Source organism: Panthera leo, chromosome F3 (assembly GCF_018350215.1).
Source record: "Panthera leo isolate Ple1 chromosome F3, P.leo_Ple1_pat1.1, whole genome shotgun sequence".
NCBI lineage: Eukaryota > Metazoa > Chordata > Mammalia > Carnivora > Felidae > Panthera > Panthera leo.
In genome coordinates, this window is record NC_056696.1 from 2,863,735 (window position 1) to 2,884,282 (window position 20,548).

The 20,548-nt window shown below is 52.6% G+C and overlaps 1 protein-coding gene across 1 annotated transcript in view; it reads right to left on the reverse strand.

Annotated features, from left to right (window-relative positions):
• Positions 1-208: 208 nt before the first annotated feature.
• ACBD3 (acyl-CoA binding domain containing 3) overlaps positions 209-20,548 on the reverse strand; it is a 32,778-nt gene continuing 12,438 nt past the window's right edge. The window contains exons 2-8 of the mRNA XM_042924919.1: positions 15,410-15,551; positions 14,615-14,755; positions 11,668-11,826; positions 9,752-9,926; positions 7,017-7,203; positions 4,637-4,921; positions 209-1,308 (exon numbers count right to left, since the gene is read on the reverse strand). Of these exons, the coding sequence (XP_042780853.1) occupies positions 1,097-1,308; positions 4,637-4,921; positions 7,017-7,203; positions 9,752-9,926; positions 11,668-11,826; positions 14,615-14,755; positions 15,410-15,551 (1,301 nt within the window). The 3' untranslated portion in view covers positions 209-1,096. The remainder of the gene's footprint in view (positions 1,309-4,636; positions 4,922-7,016; positions 7,204-9,751; positions 9,927-11,667; positions 11,827-14,614; positions 14,756-15,409; positions 15,552-20,548) is intronic.

Sequence of the window (20,548 nt, forward strand, 5' to 3'; positions counted from 1 at the left end):
CATCTACAAAGACATAATGCAGATTAAAGCTATAAAACAATTTAAGCACGGGCGTCTGTTTTTCCAATTCTCTCCAGTACGCAATTCCCCACCGGAACTGGGTAGGGTTTGTGCCCAAGCATGAACACAGGGAAGGAAAATGGACTGTCTCTGGCAGTGATTTCCTTTTAGTGCAACGTTATTCCCCATACACTCAATTGTACTGAAGTGATTTTACACACTTTAATTCAGTAGGTGTCAATTTGAGTTTACAAAACCCCCTAACTATATGCTCGTGTAGAAAACGGGTTCCATTTGAGATGCTCTATAAAGCCAAATCGAGACAAAAATGAATTAACTCTGCTTTGTCACCGGCAGGGGGGAGTCCCGGAGGGAGAGAAAAGGACCCGAGTTTGCAGAGGCCCGCTAACAACATGGACCTCTGAGGTGTTGTGTGTGTCTTGACGGTTCAATTACCAATCGGCTTTGAACGTCCTTAAGATTATCTCGGAAAATAATTCTCTGTAACAGGCCTCTGAACTAGACGGCCGTACTCAACGCAAAGACAATCTGGGTCGTTCAGAACAAAAGCGAATCGAGGCAACTTTGCTATTATAACCTGTGGGGTCTTGAGTCTGTAAGTTTTCAAAACGATGACCTTCATTTCAAAACGATGACCTTCGTCCAAGTCAGCTGCACCTCAGGCAGACTGCGAACGTGAGGATTTCCGATCCGAGATCACCGTGACCACGGGCTCTCGTCAACCGCACGCGGCGGGCAGCAATGGACTCACCGTCAGCCGGGTGGGGTCAACGTGGGGAGGTTTTATTTCGGAGACCTTATAGATTTCACACGTAGCTCGCGTAACTTCTGCATCCACTAGCGACCCTGCCGGTCGGCACCCAAGGGCCAGACGGGTCCGAGGACTCCCTCTAACCCCAGAGGATTAATGCTAGAGTCTCAAGGAAACCCCGAGTCCCGACGAGAGTTCACGGACCATCAGACCAAAATCAAAAGGGGAGACGCCGACTGCAATGCTCCACAAAAGTCAAAAGAAATTCCGAACCAAGTGCCGTCTTCTGCCCAACCCTAGACTCCGGACTCCACGACACCATCTTTATCTAGTATAATAGACTCTGTAGTAGACCGACTTTGACCTCCACAAAGAGTAGGAGTTGTCAAACTTGAGGAGGTAGACTCCTCTCCCTGGGTATTGGTGGCTGCCGGCATACACCTCCTCGTGACAGTCCCGCCGGTACACAGGCACGACCTCGTCCAGCAGGGGCTTGGTGGCGTTCTTTCTGGCTTTCTCCTCACTGCTGACGTTCTCTGTGGGAAAGAACGGAGGCACGTCAGTGAACGGGTCCGGGAAAGCCACGTGCGTCCAGCACCGAAACCCCATCCTTCGAGAAACTGCTCAGCGGGAACTCTCCGGAGCCACCTGTGACTTTCGCACGCGGGCTTATTCCCGCCTTCCTTGGTTCGCTCACTCCTCTCCCTGAGCAGCCACAGTCGGGGGGTGTGGGCGGCCGGCGCCCTCTCTCCCCCGGGACTCTGACAACCGCTCCCGCTTCGGAGCCCCGGTCCTCCCTCCCTGTCCGCACCCAGCCAGCCTCCTCTTCCTCCAGGTGGGCGGCATCTCGCTGTCCGAGCGACACCAAGGGAAACGAAGCTCTCGTTCTCTCCCTCCTCGACAGTATGAAAACCCCGTTTCGGGAAGGGGGACCGAAGGGCTGTTACCTTCTGTCGATCTTAGATATAAAGAGTAAAATGGGGAAGCCACAGTAGAGGCAGGCACCGAGAGATACTCTGAAAGCCCATTACTGTCTCCACAGGCCCGTGTAACCCAGGGATGGTCCCAGTGGCAAAACACGAGCTCTGATTCTGGGTTTGCCCCTGGGAACAGTTCTCGAACTGTAATGAGATGAGGTTAGGAAAAAAGAGCGAGCGAGAACAACGTCGAACCAGCTTAAAATCGGTTTCACGTATTGAACGTAAACACTGTCGGGAAAGCAGGTCAGAGGAACATGCAGGTTCCTAACTCGGCACGGTGAACTCCGGCCACGGCAGTTAACCGCGCGAGGGCCGTTGTCAGGAATTTAAACCAGGCAAGTCTGAGAAAGTCTTCCGGTCCAGAGGACCTGAATGAGACAGGGTGACTCAATAGAAGGCGGCATCCCGGATGGGATCCTGGAACGTTAGACAAAAACTAGGGAAATCTGAATACATAACGGCCTTGAGCTCATGACGACATAGCCACATGGGTCCATCGGTGACGATGAACGTACCACAGTACAACACGGATGTTAGCAACAGGGGAAGCTGGGGGCGCGTATACGGGAACTCTTTGCACTATCTGTAACTTTTCTCTGTAAGTCTAAGACTGTTTTAAAATAAAAAGTTGAAAAAAAAAAAAAAAAAAGAGCAAACGACACTCTGATAAAATAGGCCCAAATCCGATTTGCTTTATCGCAGCAATACTGAAGTGTTTGCAAATGGGAAATACAGAGTCATTCAAAATGCAAACCCTTGGGGCGCCTGGGTGGCTCAGTCAGTTAAGCGGCCGACTTCGGCTCAGGTCATGATCTCACGGTCCATGAGTTCGAGACCCGCGTCGGGCTCTGTGCTGACAGCTCAGAGCCTGGAACCTGTTTCGGATTCTGTGTCTCCCTCTCTCTGACCCTCCCCCGTTCATGCTCTGTCTCTCTCTGTCTCAAAAATAAATAAACGTTAAAAAAAAAAATTAAAAAAAAAAACAAAACAAAACACAAACCCTTGCCTATAAGGATACCCATGGATTATTGGTCCATTAACCCAGGATCCCGATTCTGTTCAAAATCTGTAAAACTGGAGGCCGCTGGGATACATGAGCAGTGCACCTTTCGTCAGTTAAGCAAAGACTCGGGACCTGGCAACACTAATGCCAGTGACGAATCCGGACAGGAAGGAGTTACCGGCCACAGAGGAAACCAACCCCTCCGGCTTTCAAGCCCGAGTGGAGAAAAACCAAGACAACGAACGGAAGGACTGGCCTGCCCTTCCCCCTTAAACCAAGCTACGAGGACCCCCATCAAAAGCGCAGTGGCCTTTGCAAGGGGGCACGCGGAAAAACGCGGCCTGGGAGCTCATCTCCCAAAGGAGACAGGTTCTCTCCTGGCAAACATCTCCCGGGAGCCGGAAATCCGCACTGCGGTCTCTGTCCACACAGAGGGACGAATGGATTAGCTGCAGATGGCAACCATCTCATGACTGGGAACAGCACAGGAACCGGGGACTCCACTCCTACCCGAGGGGCACTGAATGCTAGGGCAAAGGTCCGGGGTCACGGTCCCACCTCTGGACGGGCATCGGACCCCAGCCCTTTTTACCAGCGCCCTTCCCCAAATTGAGAGCCCCAAACACAACTCAGCGGAGGGCTCACACCGGGAAGCAACCTCCCTCCAAGAGGCTCCAGCAGGCAGGCCTGGAGAAATCTGTCTCCTTCTGAACCGAGAATGCCTCTCTCTGATTCACAAAGCCCTTCAGAATCACAACCGTCCGCACACAAGCTCCCCTTCCCAGCCTCCTGCGATGCCCGTCCTTCTGGTGCGGGCAGCAGCGTGCACGGGCAGCGCTTTCTCTCGCTGCTGCCCCCCTCCACCCCGAGACAAGGCTGCTGCGAACAGAATGCCATGTGAAGACAGAGCTCCCCCTCCAGGCCCCGGGCCCACGCGTGTGCTTCCGTAAGTGACCTGAGGGCCAGGCGTGTGCACGTGCGGTGATGCGGTCCCACTGCCCTCCTCGAAAGCCGACTCAACTTTTAGCCTCCCTACAACTACCTCTTTTAATCTACCCCAGCGGGATCTCCGTGAAACACCGCCAACCCTCTCCAGGACAAACGGTCTGTTCACAAGTCAGCCGAAAGGTGAGCTGGGCCCCAGGACGGAGGAGGTGCCTCTCCACTGTCACGGTCAGGACATTCCTCCCATGCCGCCCTCCACCGAGCTGACATACGGACCCAAGCGCCCGACTAGTACGCGCACAAGCCCCGGGCTCTCACTTCCATGCAAACAAAACCAAGGAGACCATCTTCTCAATTAGTAAGCGTGTATCTTATAACCTACCTCCCAGACGAGAGAGTTTACACTGCTCTTGAAAACACTCCATTTTGCTTACTTAGAGAAAATAAAAAATTACTTTCCTGTAAAATGGGGAAGAATGGCTGAAATTTTTCTTTAGCTACGATATTCTGGCATGAGCTTCTGTATCTATGTAAAAACAAAGTCTTAAGAGTAAAATCAAAAAAGCGAATGATCTATCAGAAATGTAAATTTAAGTAAATTCCAGAGTTGGCAGAATTTCTTGCTTACTCTTTAAAAAATTTTCAGGATCATCTTGCACATTTGGCTTTTCAACACAAAATGCTCAAAGTAAAACACTATTCAGGAGGCAGTAAAACAGCCCCCTGCCAGAGAGCCCTGCTGGGCACTACAACAATGTCCCGTTCAGGCCCCAGTCCCTTCCGGAGGCTGGCCCATCCCTCAGCCTTTACGGCTAAGGTCACACAATGAAGACACGAATCCCTGTCGCAAAAGTGTTAACCAAGAAGCAGGAGGCGGGCTGATGCGTGACACCCCCAGCCCCCTCGGCACCTGCCACTGCGGACCCACGGCCTTACCTTCCTCCTCCTCGTCGTCGTCACTGGACTCGCTGACGTGCACGCTGACAGCAGTGTTTGGAGAGTCCGTCCATTCAAAGTACACCCCAAATCCAATGTCATAATTGTCTGTAGCAAATTCCCAAAAGAGATACGATCCCTCTTCGTGGGTGGGGACGCGAACGGTGACCACTTCTCCTCGGCCCACCGTAATCACGGAGTCCGCGTCCTGCCGGATCTTCTCTTTGAAGTCTTTGATCTGGGGTCGTGTCCACATGGACGGAGCTGCTATTACTGGAAGAGATTCTAAAGACAACAGGAATGCAGGAATGACACACGCCGGAGAGGACGAGCCTCCACCTGCAGGCACCGAACCCGCACACCGCCCCTGCCCGCCCCTGCCCGCCCCTGCCCACCCCTGCCCGGGTGCACCAAGGGCCATCTGGTCTACCTCAGTTGTACTTGGGGTTGAGGACTCCGAGGAACATACGGGCTTCCCGTGGAAGTCTCCCCCCCACTGGCTACATCTGCCAATGTCACCAGCTATCCAGAGGCCACCACACCACTTCAGGGACAAATGCAATCCACGATCTAAGAAATGATTTTTTTTTTTTTTTTTCCAACACTCCGATTACAAATGGGGATTTAAGACTGACCCTGGAAAACTTGTAGCTGGACCCAGGAAAACATTCTAATAAAGAAGGGAGACCCGGGGGCCCCGGATGGCTCAGTCGGTTACATATCCAGCTCTTGACCGGCTCAGGTCATGATCTCACAGTTCATGGGTTCGAGCCCTATGTTGGGCTCTACACTGGCAGTGTGGAGTCTGCTTGGGATTCTCTCTCTCCCTGTCTCTCTGCCCCTCCCCCACTCATGTGCACACACGTTCTCTCTCAAAATAAACAAACTTAAAAAAAAAAAAAAAAGAAAAAGAAGGGAGATCTGGATTTAGGAATAAATTCACTTTTGGATCTGGACAAAGAAAAGCGGGCTTTGACTTCAATCACTCTGTCAAAAACAAACAGACAAACAACAACAACAACAACACTCTTGACCTCTGAAGTCAAGTTCTAGGGCTATTCTAAAGGAGCTCAAAGAAACAGAAAAACTCGGACAGGACTGGCCCCACTAGGGACTGAGCAGAGAGGATTAAGTCTTGTCGCTGAGCAGCGTTTATGTGCGCCAGATTACTCAGGCTTTCCAGATGTGGTCACAGAACCTTTGACAAAGGTTCATTTGAAAATACTGACAAACGTGGGGCGCCTGACTGGCTCAGTCGGTAGAGCATCCGACTCTTGATCTTGGGATCGTGAGTTCGAGCCCCACATCGGGTGTAGAGATTACTTGAAAAAAAACAAAAACAAAAAACTAATACTCTTACAGGGAAAAAAAGAAGAGGGGTCAAACCACAGGATATCAGGTCTTTTCCAAGCTGTTTTCTGTTACTTACTCTAACAAGACAACGCAGATGTCTGAAACCGCCTTTCTTGTGAACCACACCACCGCCCAGGCCGTGTCCCTGACATACTCTCCCTTCCTTCCTCAGTTAGCTCCTACTCTGGCTTCGGCTCTCGCGGCTCAGTCGTCTCTTCCCCAGGAAGCCTCTGCTGACCTCTGTGACTAGGTCACAGTCCCCTCATCACACACTCTCCACCTACGACCGCGGTACTCCAGTTTCGAAACCACACGGTAACGCGTGACAGGCAGCCTCCGAGACGCACCCCACCCCGTGAGCCTCACCTCTGGGGACTCACGCGCTTGGGAGGTCGCCAGCCACCATGTCCCGGGGCCGGTATGTGGGACCAAGAGAATACAGCAGAAGCGCGGACACGTGATTTCCAAAGTCAGAATGTAAGAGACGTGCCACCTCTGCGTTGATCTCTTGGACCGTGTTCCCTGGAGGAGAGGCTTCATGGGGCAAGGAACCGAGGTCTCCCGCCAAGAGGCAGCCCCGACTTGCCGGTCGGGAGAAGGAACCACCCTGGGCAGAACCTCTGCCCCCTGGCAGCATCCTGACCCACGGGACCAGGACGACCACCGCTCGGCTGAGCCGCGCCTCTGTTCCCGAACCCCCCCCCCCCCCCCCTGTAATCCCTCACCCACTGTGTGAGACGACGACCACTGGTTACCCGTCAGCTGCGAAATTTGGGTCCTATTTGTTACACAGCAGCAGATAACCAACACACAACCCCAAGTGTCCAAAAGACATCCGACCTGCCCTTCCTTCCATGCTGTCCTAACGGTCACCAGAAGCATCAGATTCTGACGTAAAGGGTAAAAAAGCATCCAACTCTCACAAATAGGTAACTGCTCTCCGAAGCTAGTTAGCCGGACTCCCGACGTGCCTTCCGTGAACTCAATTACGACCTCTGGACAGATCAACACAGAGACCAAACCATACCTTTTGGTCCATTCTCCACGGCTTCTTCTGCAGCTTCTGGTTCGAGGTCTTTCTCGGAGCTGTCCGTGTGGGCTTTGGCCTGTCCGTTAACCGACGTCCTATCACTCGCCACAGCTGCGTTCACCTTTGCCGGTGTAGGCAAAGCGGCTCCCCCAACCGCTACCTCCTGCTGCTTCTGGAGCGCCGCCTGCGAGTGGAGGAAGAGTGAAGATCCGCTGACCGGGCCAGCACACAACACGTGAGCCCTGGGGCAGACTCTGGCCTGTGTCTGGGTCCTACCAAAGCACTCCGCTCCAAGAAATTACTAATAGACTTCATCCACTGTATCCCATCTGCGATGAATATTACAGACGTGACATTGGAGTAAAAGCTAAAAACGATCCAAGTCATCATGGACAAAAACCTGCAACGGAAGGTCACGTTTGCGTGACCTGAGGATCACTAGAAAAACTGACCAGGAAAAATTAAAATAGGGAGAAATAATCAACCCCAAATACAACCGAAGGTAAAGACTGAACACAGTATCATTTGTTCTTAAAACGGACAGAAGAAGATCTCGCTCAGATTCAGAAACCTACAATCTGAATCAGGAAAATTACACTGGGTGGAAATAAACGATCACGAAGAAAAACTCACAAAGGCAGAAACTATCATTGGTAAAAGCTCCCTTCCGGGCCTTCTCTCCCCTTCTCCCCGCTGTAAGCGCTACGACCAGCCTCACCTAGAACACTGCAGATGTGCTTTGCCTGTGCGTCAACATTATCCCCTTGGAACTGTATAATAAACGCTCTTTTTCGTGTCTGGCTTCTTTTACTAAACGTTATTTCTGTAAGGTTCATCCACAGAGTGGTAAATAATTGTATTTTGTTTGCGCTGCTAGGACATTTCATTGTGAAATTACAAAATGCACTGTTTTACTGTCGGTGAGCCCTCGGGCATTTAAGTGACTTTAAACTAAAACAAGAGATCATAAGTGAGTGTATGTTTATGAAAGTAGAAAATAAAGCACGGGGGAAAAAGCGTCAGTAATCTCACGGTTCAGGACAGTGACGCAGTTTAGCGTCTCTGTATTTACATTTAACGTGTCACCTGCAAACCGACTACTTCAACGAACAGCGACACTTTCTCGGGTGCTAACGCAGGCGAGTGATACACGGAAGACTTCAAAATACCTTCTCGCGAGGCCCGGATTCTCAGTCTTTCCCCATCAGTCTCCAGAAAGAGTACCAGCGTCCAGAAAAAGAGCATGCAACCAACCCAAGTGGGCAAACCCAGAACATTCAGTGAATGGCAGGCAAGCAAAAGAAAGCATTTCTGTTGGTGATCAGCAGGCCCGGCTCACACGGTCGCTGTCCAGGAGGCCACGCTTGAATTCCTCCAGCAGAGCGAACCCCCTTGGGGATCCCACTGTCCACCAACGGATTCTAACTATCACGTAGAACAGATCGTACCTCTTTCTTTACATCATCTCTCATCTGTACTTTGGGAAGTTTTAAAAGTTCAGGAAGGTATAGGAACAATTGCCCACGTAGCTACACCTCCACACGAACAGGTCTTAGCATTCTGTCACTTTGCTCGGTATTTATAAAGAAAATTAACACTTTATGAGGGCTGAGGTTTCCTCTGATCCTTCCCCAACCCCTTTCCTTCTCCATTCCCAACGACATCCAATATGGTCGATCACTGTAATCCAAATTACGGATTCCAGTTCTTTCTGGTTCTCTTTCCAAGATTCTTGGTTTGCAGGTATCTTGATTTGCAAGATTCTTGACTGCAAGATCCTGTTCTCTTATTTAAACGACAGCAACCTCTAAACAGGACGGGGCGTGTGAGCCACCCTGCTGAAAAACCACCTCGAGGCCCGTCACAGAAGCAGGGACGGGGGTGGCAGGCTAAAATAAGACACGGGCTTTCGAGGACAGCAGAGAAACCCCTCGGAATTCCCACTTATTGTCTCGAATAAACTAGGTGAACGTCGTTTTCATCCTCTCACGAACGACAAAAATCTGCCTTTTTCCTCTCGATAACACTAAGACCCCAGGGAAGAGGTACTTGAAGCGAGGAGTGAATTTTCAAAGAACTTAAAGAGGTTGGCAAGACGACGAGGAACGCAGAGCCACCACCGCGCCCCACGTTCTCCTCGCTCAGACTTTTGGACCGGCAACGGGTGCTTTAGGAGCGAAAACTCCATGAGTAAAGCCGGCCAGGCTAACTCCAGAGGCAGTCACGCCTCGGCCCGATGGGCAACGCGAGTGTCAGACCGGCCCTCTGCTGGAGGCACCGGACACTTTCACGTGGCAGCTCGCTCTGTGAGGGGAACGGGACAGGCACCGGGACTTTCGTCGCCTTCTTGCAGACCAGGGGAAAGGGCGGGAAACTCAGACGGCAGGTGACGCGTCTGATAGGCAACAAGACAAGGGCAGAGCCGGGACAGGATCCGAGTGTCATGTGAACCACCCCCCCCCCCCCCCCCCCCCCCCGACTGCCCCGCCTGTCCCCTCCCGCGTGGGGCAGGGAGCCGGAGGAGCACCGGCGGCCACGGCACCCGCCGCTGCCGTCAACGCGGCCAGCCCGGCTCTGCCGGATCAGCCGACGGCCTCCGGCGACGGTCCTCCCGCGAGCTGCGGTCTGGGCCCTAACCCCCGCCCGCCAGGGCCGCCCTGGGAGTCTACGCCAGACGCACCTCGGGACACCGCCCCCGCCCCCCTCCCCCCCGCCCCGGGCGGCGGGCGCACCTGCTGCTGGGCCAGCTGCGCCTGGTACAGCTGCTGCATGTACTGCTGGTAGTGCTGCTCCTGCAGCTGGCGCACCAGGAGCTGCTGCTGCTCCGAGCTGCCCGGGTACTGCTGCGCCGCGTACTGCCGGAACTGCGCGGCCGTCTGCGAGTTCAGCGCCGCCATGATCTGCTGCCTGCAAAACGCAGAGGACGCCCGCCGGTCGCACCACGGCCGCCGCGCCGTGCCGCGCGGCCCCGCTCTCCGTCCCGACCGGCCGTCGCCCCGCGAAGGCTCCGGGCGGCCGACGCGGACCCGTCGGCCCGGGGCCCGGGCCCAGAGGAAAGGTCTCGGGAAACCCGCTCGGCCTCGAGTCCGTCGGGAGGCTCTCCGAGGAAGAGCCGGCACGGACGCGGAGGGTACTACGCGCCACCGGACCCGGCGCCGCCGCCGCCGCCGCCGCCGCGACGACGGCCCCCGCGGCCCCCGGGGCGCGCCCCTCGGCCCGAGCGTTCCCGCGCGAGGCCGCCCGGCGTGCGCTCAGCACCCCGGCCGGGGCGAGGCCGAGAGGCGGGGCGCGGCGTCCGGGGACGTGCCCGAGATCACGCCGCCGCCGGAGCGGCCGGGGCCGGGGTTCAAGTCCCGGCAGGCCTCTCGGACCCGGCCACTGTCAGAGAGGGACTGGCCTCTAGGCCAGAGGGGAGACACTGAACCGTGGGCCGCGGCTTCTCGACCTGAATAGAGGAGGAGCAGCGAGGGGCAGAAGAGCGACTAGAAGAGGACGCGAGGGGCCCTGGGACGTGGAAAGAAAGCCAGTGAAAACCTGAGGGTCTCTTGCATCTAATTTAAAGCCTGCCTCAGGGCGCCTGCGTGGCTCAGTCGGTTAAGTGGCCGACTTCGGCTCAGGCTGTTATCTCAGGGTTCGTGGGTTCCAAGCCCGTGTCAGGCTCTGAGCTGTCAGCGCCGCTTCGGATTCTGTGTCTCCCTCTCTCTCTGCCCCTCCCCCGCTCGCACTCTGTCTTTCTCTCAAAAATAAACATTTAAAAAAAAAATTTGGGGGCGCCTGGGTGGCTCAGTCGGTTAACCGGTCGACTTTGGCTCGACTTTGGCTCAGGTCATGATCTCGTGGTTTGTGAGTTCGAGCCCCGCGTCGGGCTCTGTGCTGACAGCTCAGAGCCTGGAGCCTGTTTTGGATTCTGTGTCTCCCTCTCTCTCTGACCCTCCCCCGTTCATGCTCTGTCTCTCTCTGTCTCAAAAATAAATAAACATTTAAAAAAAAAAAAATTTTAAGCCTGCCTTAATGAAGAACACGGAAAACAGTATCCGGGCCCACCTGTTACTATAAATGTCTGTCGTGTTCTTCCAGACAGGCTCCACGTGCTTAACTCAGTTATGTGACCAACTCCACAAAGACCTCAACAGGCCAATGACCGATAAAGCAGAATGTCACAATGACACTGGGCCTGGCCGCCCCCAGAGGGGTGTACTCCTAGTCTCTCTCCAAAGCGGAACGAGGCCCGGGGTGGGTCGGGGCCTAGCCCGACGCCTTTCCGAGGAACTACCGAGAAATAACGAGACATCAGCGGACCCTCACGTTCTCTGCAAACCTTCCCCGATGTCTGCAGTGTTAAGCTCTTCCTGCCTGTACCCAGAGCTCCCTCTGCAGTAGTCGGTCCCCTGGGAGACGGCTGCGCTCACCGCCCCGAACAGGAAACGGTTTCGGGTCCCAAACCCCGTACTCAGAACGGCACCTGCCACGGGCCGCACCGCCCGGATTCTCTGTCCCGGGCCCGTGTCTCTGGGCCTCTCGGACTCTGGCCGCCTGGCGGATGCACGAACACCCAGAGAGGGCGAAGCAGACGCACAAGCGGGGAAGCAAGACAAGGTCACGGGGACCCAGAGACAGAGCGAGCGGACGGCGGGCACAGGTGGCTCACTTCTGCTGTTCCAGCCGCAGCCGCTCCTCCTCCAGCCGCCGCCGCTCTTCCTCCTCCCGCCGAAGCCGCTCCTCCTCCTCTCTCCTGCGCTTCTCCTCCTCCTTCTGCACTCGCTCTCGCTCCTCTTCTTCCCGCCGCCTTCGCTCCTCCTCCTCCTTCCTACGGGGGAGGACAGGGAGGACAGACGCCGTGAGCACCGCACGAGGGCTCCCGCTTCAAAATAACCGAGGCCACCTTCCCCAGTGACCACAGACTCAGCCCCGAGAGGACGCGGTGGTCTTCTCACACTGCGAAACGTGCGCGCTCCGCCAGGAGCCATCTCCCCTCCGGAGCCCACGTCACCGCACGCAGGACCACGGCAGGGACATCGGCCACCGGGCAGCACAGAGAGGCGTCCGTCGGGAAGACACCACTGCAATCACTACCATACGCCCACAGCCCGAAGGTTTCCCGGCCCGGCGCCCTCCCGGCCCGGCCCGGTGCTCTCGACACCAGTACAGAAGTGAACACTGCCCCTCCAGTGCCACGGAGCCACAAAACTACGAGTCGCGGCCGAACGTACTGATGTTTGCTTGTGTAATGCGAAGAGCAGGCAAATACAAAGGACGCCTTCCTGGGTCCGTTACCATCTGCGCAGAGAAGACGGCACTGACAGCAAAGCGGGGACAGGGCTCTGGCCTGTGCTTTACGTGTTGCTAATGAAAAACATTTCTAGGGCACAGATCTGTAGGTTACTTCTGAGTTTAAAAAATATCAAAGCTTTCAGACGCCCACTGGCTTAGTCGGTAGAGCATGAGACTCTTAATCTCAGGGTTGTGAGTTCAAGGCCCACGTTGCGGTGGAGCCTACTTAAAATTAAAATAAGGGGCGCCTGGGTGGCTCAGCTGGTTAAGTGTCTGACTTCAACTCAGGTCACGATCTCACGGTTCGTGAGTTCGAGCCCCGAGATGGGCTCTGTGCTGACAGCTCGGAGCCTGGAGCCTGCTTCGGATTCTGTGTCTCCTCCCTCTCTCTGCCCCTCCCTCCTTCACGCTCTGCGTGTGTGTCTCTCTCTCTCTCAAAAATTAACAAACACGTAAAAAAATTTATTTTAAAAAATAAGTTACAAAGCTCTGAACGTAAAAGAGAAAAAGAACAGCAGGAAATGCAGGCACCGCCCCATCCAGCTCTCGCCCTCCCCTGGTGCCTCTCTGGCTACGCGCGGTGTGGACGGCAGGGTGGCTGAGGACGGGACACAGAAGTCCTCTGAGGATCTGAGAAGACACCACTTCTTGGTCTTACCATGACAACTGCTTGGGTCACCCCGCTTTTCTCCCAAAACTCCTATAATTGATTAACAACACATCCGAGCCACAGCCAAGACTCAAAATATAGCGATAACATGACCTACTTGTAACCTGTCACAGCTGGCAGGGGGTAAGATGTTCCAAGGCCAGAGTGAGACTTCTGGACTGAGGAACTCTAGTCTTAAATGCTTTCAAGGAGTGCTAGATGAACTTGATCTCATGACAGAACTACAGTTTAAAAAAAAAAAACACAGGGCGCCTAGGTGGCTCAGTTGGTTAAACTTCCAACTTCAGCTCAGGTCATGATCTTGAAGTTCAAGAGTTCCAGCCCCACCTTGGGCTCTGTGCCAACAGCCCGGAGCCTGCTTCGGATTCTGTGTCTCCCTCTCTCTCTGCCCCTCCCCCGCTTGCACACGCTCTCTTAAGAATAAACAAACATGTGGGGCGCCTGAGTGGCTCAGTCGGTTGAGCATCTGACTTCAGCTCAGGTCATGATCTCACAGTTTGTGAGCTGGCGCCCCACATCGGGCTTGCTGCTGTCAGCACAGAACCCGCTTGGGATCCTCTGCCCCCCTTTCTCTCTGTCCCTCCCTGGCTTGCGCGTGCTCTCTCAAAAATAAACAAACATTTACAAATAAATATCTAAATAAGTAAACAAGTAAATAAATAAATACGCAAATGAACGAACGTTTTTTAAAAAATCAAAACTTGTCCTTTGGATAAAAACAATCTTCTTTCGGATAAGTGCCTTCTGAAAACGTCCGAAACGATTTCCTATCATCTTACACAGGAACAGGACTGCACCTAGGGCTGTCCCTTGATGAGCCGGTGGTTACAACCACAGACACAAGGGCTGTCTACGTCCTTGTGCTGTGACGGAGAAGTTCACCTTCACGTTAAGTGGCCCTGACAGCTATCCTTCTCTAGTGTTTGTGCCTATTTTTCATGGTCTCTGTCTTCTTCCTATCAGGCTGTTTTCTCTTCTGTTGTTTCCAATTCAGGTTAAGGTAGAACACCAGAGAACCAACTGTTTCCAAAGTAAATATAATCTGAGGAAAAACTGGTTTTATGGTGTCACTTTCATTACCCAGAAATTTTAGATAATCAAAGTCATCGGAAGTATACTCTGTAGATAAACGCGTTCACTGCAATGCTGCTGGACTCACAACCACGACAGAAAACCCCATAAACCTAAACAGCGTATTCAGCAACTCCCCCTCCAACCTCTGCAAATACCTAACAGGCCATCTGGGAGCCAGAGCCAATACGAATGTCTCCATAAGGCCGACCGAGTAGCACGGGTGACAGCCGTGCTACGGAGCAGACTGTTCTAGAAGCTCGAGGGAAAAGGCAGCAAAGGGTGAGTCGGACCAGGGGCGCAGGGTGGGGACGGTGGCCCAGGTTACGGGACAGCTCGCTCAAAACCTCAGCGTGACCAGGAGGAGGAACACCGCCATGACCGGGAGGAGGTGTCTGCGGAAGGGACAGCCAGGCGAGAGTGGCAGCCCAGCCCCCAAACTCCCAGGACAATCGGCCGCTCCCACCAGCGGGGCTGGACGACCGCCCTAAGGAGCGGGCACCCGATGGAGGACAGACCCCACACGCAGCAGCGTCGGGCCGGGCTGCACCGGGAGGACACGCGCCGTGCCCTCGAACCTCACCTTTTCTTTTCTTGCTCCTCCTTCTCGATTTTGTGGGACACGACGTACGTGGAGAAGAGATGGCAACACCTGTTCAGGAGCTCGACAAACTCTACCATGGCGTCCTCTTTAGAGGTATTTCCCAGGGCCGCCCACTCTCTCCTGGAGGGAAAGCGGGACGGGTCACCTCCTCGCCACAGAGCGGGAAGGTGCCTTCACATAAGCCTACGCGCGAGCAATTCGCAATCAGAACTAAATCGGAGAGGGACCCTAGCATAAGGCAAAGGCTCAAGTCCTCAGTTTCAACGAGCAAGTGGGGTTGACTGAACGAGCTAGGCCACGCGCGGCCCAAACTCACAGCCGTAACCGCGGCCTGAACGCCCTGCGGGTCTTTTTCCACGCTAGCAAAGGGGTATCGAAGAGTCCCTCTCCTCCTGTCACCGCATTTTAGTCGTAACTGAACGCGCTCCACGGTGCATTCTTTTTCTGCCACAACTCTGTGCGCGTCCCACAAGGACATGGCTTACTGAATACTTTATGTGGCTGCTTTTCGTGTTATTTGGGGAGGATCAACTTTAGCTGCACTTGTCTTATGTTCATAATCAGAGGAGTAAACTTCTTCCACATTATTTATGCAAACACATCTCCACGCCAAACACACACACACACGTGAAGATTCCAGAAGCTGCGAGCAGAAGTGTCAGTTTCAGTCTGACTCTAAGCTAAGGAGCCCGCTGTTTACATCTTAACCAACTGGCTCTCCACTCGACTCAACATTACTGTCGCTAAATCCGTTATACAACAAAACATCGTTACCTCCTGTCATTCCCCAACACATCAAAGAATCCAACCTCAGGACAAGTGTCTGGATTATATGGACCCATAAGAACCTGCTTATGCAGTGCCACAAGCTTCAGTTTTTCTTCGTAAGTTGGATGAAAGGCTTTGCCATCTTTTTCTGCAAGAAAAAGAAACACAAAAACAATCAGAATTGGCAAAAAAAAAAAAAAAGTACTTTTGGTATCCGACGACGCCGTTTCGCTCTCTAAGGTAGTCACAAACTAGCTGCGATAGATACAGATCTTACAGTGAGAGTTTTATTTCATATACTGAATTTTAATAGAGTCTAAGGCAGAAACCCTTTATGCGGAGTTGTTTGTTTTTTAATGAAGCCAAGCATCAATATCTATGTTAAAACTTCTACAGAAGAAACCAATCTGTCAAGCTAACAGGCACACACAAACTGTACCACCTGACATCTTTTACACATATTAAAACTTGTGCAACAATCATTTTTATAGTTATTTAACTTCATTTCAGAGAGAGAGCATGGGAGCAGGGGAGAGGGGCAGGGGTGGGGGAGGAGAGGGAGAGACAGAGAGAGAGAGAGAGAGAGAGAGAGAGAGGGAGAGGGAGAGGGAGAGAGGGAGAGAGGGAGAGAGGGAGAGAGGGAGAGAGGGAGAGAGGGGAGAGGGGGAGAGGGAGAGAGGGGGAGAGGGAGAGAGGGAGAGAGGGAGAGGGAGGGAGGGAGGGAGAGAGGGAGAGGGAGGGAGGGAGGGAGGGAGAGGGAGGGAGGGAGGGAGAGAGGGGGAGAGGGGGAGAGAGGGAGAGAGGGAGAGGGAGGGAGAGAGGGAGAGGGAGGGAGAGAGGGAGAGGGAGGGAGAGAGGGAGAGGGAGGGAGAGAGGGAGGGGGAGGGAGAGAGGGAGGGGGAGGGAGAGAGGGAGGGGGAGGGAGAGAGGGAGGGAGAGGAAGAGAGGGAGGGAGAGGAAGAGAGGGAGGGAGAGGAAGAGAGGGAGGGAGAGGAAGAGAGGGAGGGAGAGGAAGAGAGGGAGGGAGAGGGAGAGAGGGAGGGAGAGGGAGAGAGGGAGGGAGAGGAAGAGAGGGAGGGAGAGAGGGAGGGAGAGGAAGAGAGGGAGGGAGAGGAAGAGAGGGAGGGAGGGAGAGGAAGAGAGGGAGGGAGGGAGAGGAAGAGAGGGAGGGAGGGAGAGGAAGAGAGGGAGGGAGGGAGAGGAAGAGAGGGAGGGAGGGAGAGGAAGAGAGGGAGGGAGGGAGAGGAAGAGAGGGAGGGAGGGAGAGGAAGAGAGGGAGGGAGGGAGAGGAAGAGAGGGAGGGAGGGAGAGGAAGAGAGGGAGGGAGGGAGAGGAAGAGAGGGAGGGAGGGAGAGGAAGAGAGGGAGGGAGGGAGAGGAAGAGAGGGAGGGAGGGAGAGGAAGAGAGGGAGGGAGGGAGAGGAAGAGAGGGAGGGAGGGAGAGGAAGAGAGGGAGGGAGGGAGAGGAAGAGAGGGAGGGAGGGAGAGGAAGAGAGGGAGGGAGGGAGAGGAAGAGAGGGAGGGAGGGAGGGAGAGGAAGAGAGGGAGGGAGGGAGAGGAAGAGAGGGAGGGAGAAAGAGAGAGAGAATGAATGAATTTCAAGCAGGCTCCATACTCAGTGTCGAGCCCAATGCGGGGCTCGATCCCACAACCCAGGATCACCCCCTGAGCCAAAATCAAGAGTTGGACACTCGGGGAGCCCAGGTGGCTCAATCGGTTAAGCGTCCAACTCTTGGTTTCGGCTCAAGTCATGATCTCATGGTTCACGGGTTCCAGCCCTTCATCAGGCTCCACCCTGCGAAGCCTCTTTGGGATCCTCTGCTTCTCCCCCTCATCCTGCGCACTCTTCCTCTTTCCCTCTCTCTTTAAATAAAGAAAATTTTTAAAAATTAAAAACAGTAGTATGTATTGCCTACAAATTTTATCCTGGTACACAGTCGTCACCAAAATAAAATCACTGATGAGAAAAGAATGTGGGTTAAAGCTTATTAACAGGAAACTCAGCAGAAAAAAAAAAAAACAAACAGAAGCGGCCAATAAGCATCCCAACACATTCAATCAACTAGTCACGAAAATGGCAATCAAAACCATACCAAACCATAACCAAAACTTGTGCCGTGATATGGTCAAAAAAAGTTAGGTTAACATCAAGAGCTGGTAAGACCGGGACAAAGAGGCACCCACGCTCCCGATCCCGGACGATGCTGTTAAGTATACACTGTTACCGTGGAAGGTAGCAGTTATGTTAGAAGTTTTCTTGGAAGACAAGTTAGCGATAGATTCCAAAATCATAAAGGTGCACACCCTGCCATCCAGTCCTTCCAATGCTCGTTCCCTCCCCTCCATACTGTCCCGAATACGGACAGAGGCACGTGCAGGGATATTCGCTGCCGCCGTGTGCTTGCCATCCTAAGCAATCTAAAAGTTCTTCGAGAAAGAAACAGCTAAATAATGTAACATATTTGGACTGTGGCATATGTGACTTATAGGAAGTAGTAAGTGAAAGACGCAAGCGGCAGAAGATGACACACAGAGCACACAACACGCTTCATCAATCCTAAGCACTCCCCCAACCACACACCTGAACATCTCTAAAATCAGATTTGGTTTTACCAGCTGACATTTTAAAGTTACAAATAAGCAGGTTTTCTTTCTTAATAGTATGTAAGATATTAGGGAGTCTTAAAGCTTTTAAAAACGGGGCGCCCGGGTAGCTCCGTTGAGCGTACACGACTCCGGATTTTGGCGGCGGTCATGGTTTCAGAGTGGAGTTCGAGCCCATCGGGCTCCGTGCTGATAGCACAAAGCCCGCTTGGAATTCTGTCTCCTTCTCTTTCTCTGTCTGCTCCTCCCACGTGCACGTACTCGCGCGCTCTCTCAAAAATAAACTTTTAAAAACCAGGAAAAAAAAGGATCTTAGAGTTGACACAATACAGCATGTAAACACACCCACATACGTATTCTACAGGTACGTTTACATGAATGTAAATGCAAATTAAAAAAATCCAGGAGTCACATCACACCAAAGGAAACCGAAGGAGTCTCACAGAGAATTTAAGCCTTACTTGTCACTGTAATCTTTCAAAGGAAAATGTGCGGAAGAGTAAGCTGAACTGTTAAGAGGAGTTTCCTTTTTTTTTTTATTTTTTTTTAATGTTTATTTATTTTTGAGAGAGAGAGAGAGAGAGAAAACATGAGCTGGGGAGGGGCAGAGAGAGGGAGACACAGAATCCCAATCAGGCTCCAGGCTCTGAGCTGTCAGCACAGAGCTCGACACGGGGCTCAAACTCACGAACCGTGAGATCCTGACCTGAGCCGAAGTCACTTAACCGACTGAGCCACCCGAGAGCCCCAGAGAACTTTTACATACTTCTATGTACCTGCACTTTTTTTTCCAGCAAGAACAAACTCATGCGGCATTTGGAAAAAAATATTAAGAAAAGACACTGGGACACTGATCTTATTTATTTAATACAAATCGAAACAACTCAAGCAACCTGTGGGCCTGCCATCTGTCTTTGCTACTGAGCAAACAGTATCACTAGACAATTAGCACCAAGGAGGAACTTCCTCTAAAGCTTTTTGGACAGGATTATCAGAGTTATTTATTTACCAAGTAAGAGGCAAGTCCCACTTCAAAATCTCTTAGAATGTTATTTCAGGGAGCCCGGGGGTCTCAGTCGGTTAGGCATCTGACTCTTGGTTTTGGCTCAAGTCATGATCTCACGATTCATTGGTTCAAGCCCTGGTCAGGCTCTGTGCTGACGGTGCGGAGCCTGCTTGGAATTCTCTCATATTCTCTCTCTCTCTCTCTCTCTCTCTCTGCTCCTCCGCCACTTGCGTATGTGCTCTCTCTCTCGCTCGCTCTCAAAATAAATAAAAATAAACCTAAAAAAAGAAGAAGAAGGTGTTTTGGGTTTTTTTTTAAATATTTTAAAAAAATGTTTATTTTTGACAGAGAGAGAGAGAGAGAGAGAGAGAGAGAGAGACAGACAGACAGACAGCACTAGTGGGGGAGGGGCACAGAGAGGAGGAGACACAGAATCCGAAGCAGGCTCCAGGCTCCGAGCTGTCAGCACAGAGGCCGACAAGGGGCTCGAACTCACAGACTGCGAGACCGTGACCTGAGCCGAAGTCGGATGCTCAACCGACTGAGCCACCCAGGCGCCCCATGTTTTGTTTTTTAAAGCCAAAAAGAACTACTCTAAGGATACCATCTTGAGCCTTATAAAAAGAAATTACATGCTGGTGACTCAAGGTGAAGTGAGCCTAAGAAACAGCAGGGGTGGAGCACAGGAGGTACAAGTCCTTGCTTTGTTCAGTCAGGATTCCTGGGGTTTGTCGCTTTCTCCTTCAGGGAAAAAAAAAAAGCCTGAATTGTATGGAAGTGGTTGCTTTGACCTAAATAAATGTAAATAAAGATAAAATCAGATAGAAACTTTATCCACTAGAAGACCAAAACACTTTCCCGATTAGTCATGTAATATAGCAATTTTCAAACCTACACACACACACACACACACATTCCTACTTGCTGCAGGGAGAGGATTTGACACCAACAGTCTAGTAGATATCAACACAATTTCTCTAGCCTATGACTACTACAGTTATTTCAGTGGAGGGAGGGTCCATTTCTTACCAGGTAATGAATTTACTCCTTTATTTCAAAGACCTAGCCCTGCAAACTAGGAGCAGGGGAAGAAGGGAGAGGGTAGGCAAACAAAGAAACTGTGACAATTAATTAGCAAGTTGTCAGCCTAACCTCCCGCCCTAAAAAGTGACTCATCCACAGGCAGGGTGAGTTTCCGGATTTCTGAATGTCGTTTTAACATCTGCCCTTTTTACTGCCTGGCTCAGCTGGAGCAGCATGGGACTCGTGACGTCTGGTCTGTGAGTCTGAGCCCCAGGCTGGGTGTAGAGATTACTTAAAAATAAAATCTCATAGGGGTTTCGGGGGGGCTCAGTCGGTTAAGCGTCCGACTTCGGCTCGGGTCATGATCTCACGGTTCATGGGTTCGAGACCCACGTCGGGCTCTGTGCGGACACCTCGGAGCCTGGAGTCTGCTTCGGATTCTCTCTCTCTCTCTGCCCCTTCCCTGCTTGCACTCTGTCTCTCTCTCTCTCTCTCTCTCAAAAATAAATAAAA